Source organism: Montipora capricornis, chromosome 9, assembly GCF_036669925.1.
Source record: "Montipora capricornis isolate CH-2021 chromosome 9, ASM3666992v2, whole genome shotgun sequence".
In the NCBI taxonomy this organism is placed as follows: domain Eukaryota; kingdom Metazoa; phylum Cnidaria; class Anthozoa; order Scleractinia; family Acroporidae; genus Montipora; species Montipora capricornis.
Window position 1 is genome coordinate 17,651,093 of NC_090891.1, and position 10,000 is coordinate 17,661,092.

The 10,000-nt window shown below is 37.3% G+C and overlaps 2 protein-coding genes across 2 annotated transcripts in view; both read right to left on the reverse strand.

Annotated features, from left to right (window-relative positions):
• The window catches only part of LOC138015579 (uncharacterized), a 12,670-nt gene extending 7,985 nt beyond the window's left edge, over positions 1-4,685 (reverse strand). Inside the window, exons 1-3 of the mRNA XM_068862658.1 lie at positions 4,279-4,685; positions 3,349-3,463; positions 42-87 (exon numbers count right to left, since the gene is read on the reverse strand). Of these exons, the coding sequence (XP_068718759.1) occupies positions 42-87; positions 3,349-3,463; positions 4,279-4,638 (521 nt within the window). The 5' untranslated portion in view covers positions 4,639-4,685. The remainder of the gene's footprint in view (positions 1-41; positions 88-3,348; positions 3,464-4,278) is intronic.
• A 4,336-nt stretch (positions 4,686-9,021) lies between these two features.
• The window catches only part of LOC138016369 (uncharacterized), an 11,100-nt gene continuing 10,121 nt past the window's right edge, over positions 9,022-10,000 (reverse strand). Inside the window, exon 5 of the mRNA XM_068863520.1 lies at positions 9,022-9,455. Within this exon, the coding sequence (XP_068719621.1) occupies positions 9,413-9,455 (43 nt within the window). The 3' untranslated portion in view covers positions 9,022-9,412. The remainder of the gene's footprint in view (positions 9,456-10,000) is intronic.

Sequence of the window (10,000 nt, forward strand, 5' to 3'; positions counted from 1 at the left end):
ATAGTTTTAGAAAGTTCAATTAAGAATACTAATGGCCTTACTTGATTTGTTTGTCCGTCCCATCGAGCTTCCAATGGAAATCGATTTCTGAAAATTAAAAGAAAGATTGATTTTACATGATTCAGGGCAAGTAATAAACTGCAGATTCTCGTAGTGTATCCGTCCTTCCTTCACAGTTAAAGCACAGTTGAAACTCTTCAAAGACCTCCACTTATCTCAAAGTTTCCTAGTAAATCCAATCTTCTGATGATCCCTACAGTCTCTCATAGTTCGTGTAAATCAATCGGTTTGAACTTCACGCCTACAGGCAAAATAATCGCTTTATGATCTGATCTTATTAGCGCGTATAATTTTGATCAGTTCATCATCTTGCTTGACCCTTGCAAAAAAAAAAAAAAAAAAAATTTTCTTCTCTCGACAAAGGAGGGAGCTATATATAATGGGAACTTGTCTTGATCCTAAGCGTGAGTTCAAAATATCTTTCACCTACTGTCTAGTATCAACACTACTAGCTCTAGTTGTACGTAAACATTTCATGATTTTCACAATGTTTAATACAGGCACTTTAAATAGAACGGACTTTTGAAAATTTGACCAAAAATATACTGAACGGGTTTAGGGGAAATGGTGCTCTTTTGTTGGGATTTAGAAAAATAGAGGCCAAGGCTATTATTTTTATATCAGTTCTCCGACCCGGTCATCCTTATAAATAATGAACCGTACCTAAAAGCAGTGTTCAACCAACAAGAGCTGTAACAGACTTCTTTGACATATTAAATTAATACGTTTCTTCATTTCTTGATGTTTGTCAAGCGCACCCCAGTTAACGCTGAAGAAGCGTTAAGTTTATTTACTCTATATACATACTTGTAGTTCCGTACCCTCCTCTGCACAGAACTTCTTGGATGCCACTGGATCTTAATTGAGCATAGTTTGCCTCGCTGAGACTTATCAAATATGGTGATTTACATCAACTTCGTTTTGTTATTATGAAGGCAATGTGCATATGATACTTGCTACACATTTTACAGCTGTGGCAAACTTTCGATGTCACATAACCGTTCTATTATTGAACAAAACTTGTCATGAGTTTCATCAGCAGCAACGCCTTACGAGGAAACCCAACGATGCAATGGGGAAGAAAATGGTTGGGCCTTGCGTACATACATTTGCTCAAAGCTCAAAGTCAACCTCGTCGTTACCAGGATCTTTACGGCGGGGCGATTCAAAATGGCGGACAAGGCGTGCAATTGTCCGCCATTTATGAAAGACCCTGAGAACGACATTGTGTTATCGGCTTATCGACGGTTTGAAATTCGCGCGGGCGATGTGTACGTGTTCTTTACTCTTTCTTCCCTTTGTCGGAAGACGAAGGTAGGATCTTTGTACTCTCGGCGATTCCTTGACATGTCATTAAGACCTCACATGCAAGTCAGGGTGAAATGGCAGTAATCATAGAGAAAATCCGAAAGAAAGGGAAAAAACCATTTAGGCCAGAACGTCGGGAACCAGCGCTAGTACGTAGTTTTACAGAAGAAACACGCCAGTATCATAACTCAGTAAACAGTGATATCCTCCAAACAGGATGTAGCCTTTCTTTACTGTCACATATGTTTTCTTCGGAATAACAGAAAAGTTAATGCACTTAGCAAATTAAATATCTAACGTTCCCTCAAATATGCCTTTTTGTAAAGTATGCAACAAAAGCTGGTCACTAAAGCCTTAGCCTTGCTTAAGGGAACTTGCATGGTACTAGCCATCTTCTGGAAAACTGCTTTTACTAGTTCACTACAAGTTTCCCACTGGTAAAATAAATTTTTATCAACAAGATAGCCAATGGCGTCCTTTGAATCGAATTTAGAGCACTATTTTACGTGTCCAGCACTCTTGCGCACTTCCCTGGCTTTAAGACAAAACTTTGCATTTGAGGCAATATTTAAGCATATTTTTTAATTTTCCAAATGTTTAGAGCAGTATTTTGTCTTTGAAACGTTTTCAGTAAGCCAAGTTATCCATAATTATTACCTTAAATTATTAATTAAATCTTGTCGCCTGACTGTCGTCATGGAAATGTACCGGAAATTATCGCTGGTCAGTTCAGCTGCTGACGAAACTTTTGTTTGTCGCTGCGATTAAAGCTTCTTCGATGCTTTGATGTAATTTCTTAGCTTTACGGCCTAAAATTCTTGTTCTATAGAGGATATTACATGGCCGCGCGGGGATACGAATTTTATCTTCGAGTGCTGCAAGTATCTCTCACGAGTGAGCGAAGCAAACGAATGAGAGATACTTTCAGCACGAGAAGATAAAATTCGTATCCCCAAGCGGCCATGTAATATTCTGTTTATTATATAGATTTTGATGAAATGTCTAGATTTAAAACAACCTGTTTTATTCAGTTTCGAAATGATGAAAAAGTGGTCACAAACCGCTAAAACACGCATGTTGTGTAACATGAAACAAGATATGAAAGTTATGAAAAAAAAATCATGATAATGTCAAATTTTGCAATAAAAATGTTAATGTAGTAGAGAAGAATTATATGAAAGCATAAAAGTATCTTACAATGAAGAGAAAACTCGCGTTTTATCGGCTAATCGTGTTGGTTACCATGACAACACCTATATCCTCACATGTGAAAGATAAAAATGATATGTTCTCTGCGCGCGGTGAAGATATGATTTTTTGGTGAAAGGAGAAATCCTGTTATTTCATCAATATCTATATAATAAATATGCAATAAAACAGTTGTACAGTAGTCCAATGCATACGGTTTTGTGACGCGGTGGGAGTAATTTCGAAACTATGCTGAAACTGTACTTGACAGTTGAAGAGCTACACTGAGTCGATCTTGATTACATATTTTAATAAAGAATTTTTGTTCGTAAACATTCATTGGTCTTCTCTTACTTTTATGGTCATCGTTTAGACAATTGAGGGCTGATGCTTTGATAAAACTAAAAATATTTTTGAACACCTGCTAGGAATAATTAAAAATTAGAAGTAACTTTCGAGCATTATTTCTAAATTTCAAGCTGTCTGTGCTGCAAAAATTCGAGCGCTATTGGATCACTTTTTGGCGATTTTTCCAGCGCAATCGGGCGGGACATGCCTACGTTAGCGTCAATGAAATGAAAAAGCACGAACTAGCTGAAAAAAAAAAAACCGAGAAAAATTGTACAACAACGCCAAAGCAATTAAACCAGGTTTACTGTATGAAAATAAGAGAACTCTAGCCCTTGGAAATTACCAAAAGTAATAAAAATATACTCTGTCTCAGCCAAGCATCATTTACTATTTTGCCCGCTATGTCATAAACGTAGTTAATGAATATTTTTATGCAAATACCTGTTTCACAAGATTTTCCAGCGTACCCTGTTACACACGCGCACTCGTAGCTGTCATCCTCGTACTTTGCCAAGCAAGTTGCCCCATTCTTACAAGGTTCGTTATAGCAAGGAGTCTTAAAAAAATGACACATCATCATGATTATCCCACCGTCGCTATCAAATTCACACTATGAATTAGAGAAGATGCCTAAGATAATGACGTCTGTTGAATTATAAATGTTGGCGGATGTTGTCCTATATCACGGTCAGAGAAATTTAAGATACTTGACCGTTTCCAGTTCAGATTTTACATGCCCTTTTTGCATGCAGAATTACCTTACAGCAATGACTGCGTGAAAGTCATTTTGCATTCTTAACTTACCTCCGAGTTTGTGAAGCATGCTAGCGTAAAGTTCTTGTACCTATTAGCAGTTTCTTTCGTCAAAGCCAAAATATATGTTTAGTAATGCACGAGCCAAAGTAGTTTGGGAAAGTTTCTTAACGTTTTTGAGACAAATGCCAAGCATGCTGCAATAGGCAGACTTAAGAGCATCTCTTTGTGGGGTGCCCGCACATTTACTCTTTCTGGAACCTTTTTACCGCCAGGTGGAAACCTAGCAACTTCCCCACCATAGCTTTAGCGAAAAAAGATAAAATTTATGGACACCACCCTGAGGAACACTCCTTTCTCATTCTCAATTTATGCTTTATTGGTGCTCGATTTTATATCCATATTGTAGCCAAGGAAAACGAATCCTATCTTCTTTCCAAGCATTTAAAGTTGTGCTTCAAAATAGACTTTCTACAAAGCCGTCTCGTGTGCTCGAGTCCGTTTTCAACGGTTCGGTTGGTTCTCTACATTTTAATCCAGTGTAGTATTTGTTGTGATATTGTTTTCTTACTTGTTCTTTTCAACTAAGAAGAAAAATGGATCTCTTGCGTTACTCACCGTGATGCTGAAATGATGATGCTGCTGGCTGGTCACAAAGTTATGCGATTCTTTATATTTATCACTGGGTAATAGTTCGCATAAAGTCTTTTGCTTTGTAATGTCCCTCATCGCCGCGACATTAAAAGAAAAACAAGACACGTGTTGTAGACAACTCGATCCACAGGCGTCATATGCATCTACCATAACTTGGATTATTGGAGTAATGTTCAAGTAGTGAAAACTGTTCTTCACAAAGTTGGCAAACACAAACGATTGTCCTTCATCTCGCATCAGGCTTGTGGCGTTTGCTCCGTAACGTACATTTAAAAATAACCCAAGGATCAAAATGATCCTGACAGGAAGACAGGGGGTCGACATATTATAACCAACCACCTTGAAAATGAGGTTTCACCAGAATTGCTTCAAAGTGGAAAAACACACCCAGGGTGAGCTGACGGCATTAAATAATTATTCATAAAAATGCAAATATGCCTGGTTAACAGTCGTTCAACAATTTTCAGAAAAAAAACAAAAAAATTTATTTAAATGCAGATTATAACCACTACATGAAAGTTTTCGTCCCAACGACAAGTTGTTTTTCTTTCCCTAGCTTCTTGAAAAAATGGTGTTTAAGATTTCCAACTGCAGAATCATCATTTTAAAATGATTTATGTAAAATATGTTTCCAGGTCTGGCTAGGAAAAAGTTATATTTCCGTGGATGCGGCACTGCAAAGGGAATGCATTTAATCATTTTTAATTATTTACACCACTCGCTGTTTTACAAAATTCATTAACAAATTTATGAGAGTGTAAACCAATCCAAGAGTGGAATTTGGTTCACATGGATACCACTGTAAACTCGATATACAAATCTCAAATGTCTAGAAAGTTCGGGAAGGGTTTGAAAATGTAGGGGGGGGGGGGGGGAATAGGGGTTTATGAATGGATAATGAATACTGATAGATCTATCAACATTCTGTATAAATGATACAGAATACTAATTAAGCTGTTACTATACAGAAAACCCAAACCTTTGATTGAGAGCAAAGAAACAAAGCGAAAGAAATCAAAAACAAAGTTATTTCATTCCGCACGAAGAAATCAAACTACTGAAACGATTTGCAACTAATTTGAGTCAAAAAATAAAGTTAAAGGCCTGGGCAAACGGTTTCAACATTGGCTTCAACATCCGTCCGATTTTATTGAAACCGTTTTGTGTTGAAACATGTTGTATCGATGTTCAATAACTGAGTTTACAAGCGTTTAAACAGCCACTCAACATTTCTTTCGTTATCTTTAATGTTGAATGAAGTTCAAGACGTTTGCCCTCCTCTTTCAACATTGTTGGGTATGCGCCTGCGCACTAATCGGTCTCTAAATGACCTATACATGTCCGTATTCATAGTAACAAGTCCGTATCGTAGTAACAACAGCGACTGCAGTCTGGGATTGAATACCAGGCCTCTCGCTCGCAAAGCTTTGTTGAATCGAATGTTGATGATGTGTTGAAACCGTATGCCCGCAACCCAGCAGTCAGCATCGTTCAACAAATCGAACGAATGCTGAAGTCGTTTTTTCGGGCCTTTAAACTTCGCTTCAACAACCATTCAACATTTCTTTCGTTATCGCGAATGTTGAATGAAGTTGAAGCTGTTCGCCTGCCTCTTTCAACGCTGTTGGGTATGCGCTTGAGTACCAATGAGACTCTCAATGACGTATCCATGTCCATATACATGCAAACAACCGCGACTGCAACCTGGGACTGAATACCAGGCTTCCGTGAAGCTCTGTTAAATCAAATGTTGATGATAATGTTGATGATGTATTGAGACCGGTTTTCCACGTTGTTCAACAAAATCGAACGGATGTTAAGAGCCGTTTGACCAGGCCTTATTACAGCTATATTTTTCATAATAGATGGTTTGCAACCAATCTCTAGAGAATCAGATAAAAATAATGCAATGTATAATTATTTATTATTTTTATTTAATAAATTACTATTACACTTACAGCGGTACAGTTCACTAATAAACTAATACCATTAATAAACTACTCAACACTTCTACCAAAGTATAGGACCAGAGCAAAGAGCCCACTTCGAATTAAAATTATCCATGGTTCCCGCTTGGACAGATGGAAATTTTTTCACTTTTTAGTTAATATATTCTGATCTTAACTTTAAATGCAGTTAATTGGTAGGGTGTTTCTGATCTCTTCTTCATTCCCATATATATAATTTGGCTACAAGTAGTAAATAGTTAATTAACGAGCATTTCCCATAGTCCTAAACTAAGTGAGATTTTAGTGGCCGGGTATTCTTCTTCTTTTTTTTTTAATTAGTGGCCGGGTATTCTAGAATGTAGCCAAACTCAAATCTCCTGTCGAGCTTCAAAGTTTCAGCGCCGGGGCCCAGTTATTCAAAAGCCGATTAACACTAATCCAGGATTAAATACAAACACAGCCTTGATTTCTTGCCCATCAAAAAGCTTTAACCTTGTAATTTTCATGCTGAAGCAAAGGCAAAAGTCAAGTCAATTTTGGGGAGTAAAACTCTGATCAGAAAATAGGCTACAAATCAAATTTCCCCTAATCCAGGATTAGCTTAATCAGGCTTTCAACGACTGGACCCATTTAAACGATCCATATCGCTGTAACCTAACTGAAAAACTTGCAATTACTGTCACCTTTGATATTTATTCATCTAAAAGAACCATATTTTTCCAGAAATGCAGGCAATGAGATATACGCTAATGATCATAATTTGTCCCTCAAAAGTTTGGACGTCAATTACATATACTTGCAAATAACAAAACGACCTTAGTATAAGGTCGGCGTCATCTTAATTCTCTCCGGCTTGATCATCAAACAGCGCGACATTGAGAACGATAACTTAAAATAGCTTTGCGATGCTAAAATGAATTAAAAAAAAAAAAAACTATGGCGAGGCATGGGGATCCGCTCTCTTTCCTCATCCTCTGTTAAGGTTTTTCGATCAACGTTACTTTACTGCGGAGTATTAATTACGAAAGAGAACTACAATGGTGACAAAGGTAATGTTTGAAATCAAGTGGTTAGGCTCTCGTTTCGTTACTGCTTAGGCCATTCCCCTTTTTTTTCGTTTCCCGTCGAATGCGTTTCCTATTGGGTTGATCGGTCGGATTGGAAAACAAAAACTAAAAAAAAAAAAACACCCAAAAAGTCTCGGAATAGGAAGCCTGGTACCCCTACATCATTGCTTTGGAGCCTGAAAACAACAAGACATGAACCTAAAATCAATATGGTGGAAAAGTCGGTGGATGTCATTGTCTAAGTGATGAGGATGACGTCAAAAGTTAATATCTACATATTTAGATGAAATAAATGCACAATATTCTGTAAAAATGTTCCTGTTTTTGTTCGTTTTTTTCTATGTTATTGTTATGCTCATTTTTCAGATTAAAAGAACTATTTAAAATGAAAAATGGTATAACTACGTAATTAATTTTTTATTTTGAAAATGTCAAAAATTTGGGTAGATCAGATGACGGTAAACGAACAAAAAGACGGGATGGCCTTTAAATTAAGTAACGTCTATATTTGTGATAATCTTAAACCACTCCTCTTTAATCAGCTTCCCCGTGGTCAGTTTAAAAAAACAAGCCATCTCCTTTTTTATATGCAGCTGTTTTCTTGGCGTCTCTTTGGCAGTTGTTTGAAATGGCTGCCAAAAAAGAAAAGAAATAAAAGGCACGTGTGGTCTCAGCGAGGCTTGCAAATTTCGAAGAATCGACCCACGATACACTATTTGTAAGATATTAACAAAACCTCGAGTTCTTCTAGGCTACTTTTGTACGCAAAAACCTAAAGTCATTTATAAGTAAGAAGAGACGATCTTTATTTTACTGGGCGTTCAATTAGACTCAAAAAATTTTAACAAGATATTGCCTCTTTCCCCAATTAACGCATTTTGCAAAAAATAAATAAATAAATAAATAAATAAATAACGCACCTAAGCCTACGTGTTTTTGGCGACCACTACGTTTTTAACGGGTAATATCTGTCAGTCAAACGGTGGCAGTTGTTTGAAATGGCGGCCAAAAAAATGATATATAGCTGTTTTAGAAAAAAAAGGCACTTGTGGTCTCTGTGGGGCTAGTAGATTTCAATGATTTGAAGAGTCGTCCCATGATACACTATTTTTAAGATGATATTAACAAAAACGCAGGTTCTTCTAGTACACTTTTACGCGCAAAAATAAGTCATTGATAAGTAAGAAAAAATGATCTTTATTTTACTGAGCATTCAATCACGCTTAAAAATTCTTAATAAGGTATTGCTTCTTCCCCCAATAGACGCATTTGTCCAAAAAATAACGCACCAAAGCCTACGTGTTTTCGGGATGAAGACATTTTCATTGAACAATATATTTTGACATGTTTATGATGTGAAATTGGGCAGAAGGAGAAGAGCAATTGTAGAAAACAAACAGGTTCAACCGAACCAAATTAAACAAGTGACAATCTTCAATTCTTAATTAACTTCATAGAAGGAATAAATACCAATAAAATGGTACAAAAAGGGCAAATTTAAAGACAAAAAATGTTGCATATTTTTGCGATCTTCTTTCATTTTACCTACCATTATGCAAAAATGATGAAACCTCTCGTTGACGATAAATTTCGTTGTATTTATCAACTGGCGACACTTCACACAAAGACTTTTGCCCCAGATCGGCAAATGCGCCAACATTCACGGAAAAACAAGAAGAAACAGCCATACATCTCATCCGGCATTCTAGAAACCCGTTAACTGACACATGCGTCAAAGAGTGATGTTGAGATAGTGTAGGTTATGCACCAAAACGTTGGCGAAGACAACACCTGGTTGGCCTTCATCTCGCATCAAGCTTCTGTCTTGGTCACACTTAATTTGACTGCTTTTGTTCCACGAATTTCGTTTGACAGCACAACAAGAATGCAACTCCCAACATAAAGTGAAAAGGGAGACATCATCAGTCCCGTGCTTGAGAGAGAGTTTCTCGGTGATGGCTAGCGTCAGTTTGATGAAAGCACTCTAAGTTGTTGTTAGTGATCGTGAACACGTTCAATGAAGGCAAGTTTGTAAATTAGACAAATTAATTGACAACTTCCGCAGATCAAGATCACTTGTCACTAGAACTGGTTTAACAAGTATCTCGTGAGTCCAGAATGCATGCTGTGGGGAAAAAAGAACAAACATAAGACTGAGGCCTCGTGGGCGTCGGAAACTGGGAGCGAAGACCAGTTGCCTCCTCGCCGCATCGAGGCTGAATATTCGTATTCTTTGGATTAGAACCCGGAATTGTATTTAAGATGGTCTAAAAATCTAAACCTGTAAATCAAGGCAGCTGTGTTTCGCTTATTTACAAATTGATAAAAAATCTGCACTTTTTGGGACGTTACTGCCTTTTCACCTTGATTCGATCGAAATTTATTTTTATCCTTTAGCAAAAGCCCATAGAACATAAATGTCGATCTCTCTCAATTGGCCTTGGCCCATGCATCAGTGTACAGTATTACCTAAATTAAAATACGAGTCACGCCAAATTATGGCCAATCAGACTGAGCCTGTTGACCACGACGCCTTTGATTGGTCTACAACCAAGGAGCCGCACGAGGGATTGCACGTGCTTAATTAATGCAAAATCATGGATCAATAGACTGTTTTCACGTGGTTGAGGTTAGTTTTGGTCATATGTTAAATGTGAAGTATTCTTTCTC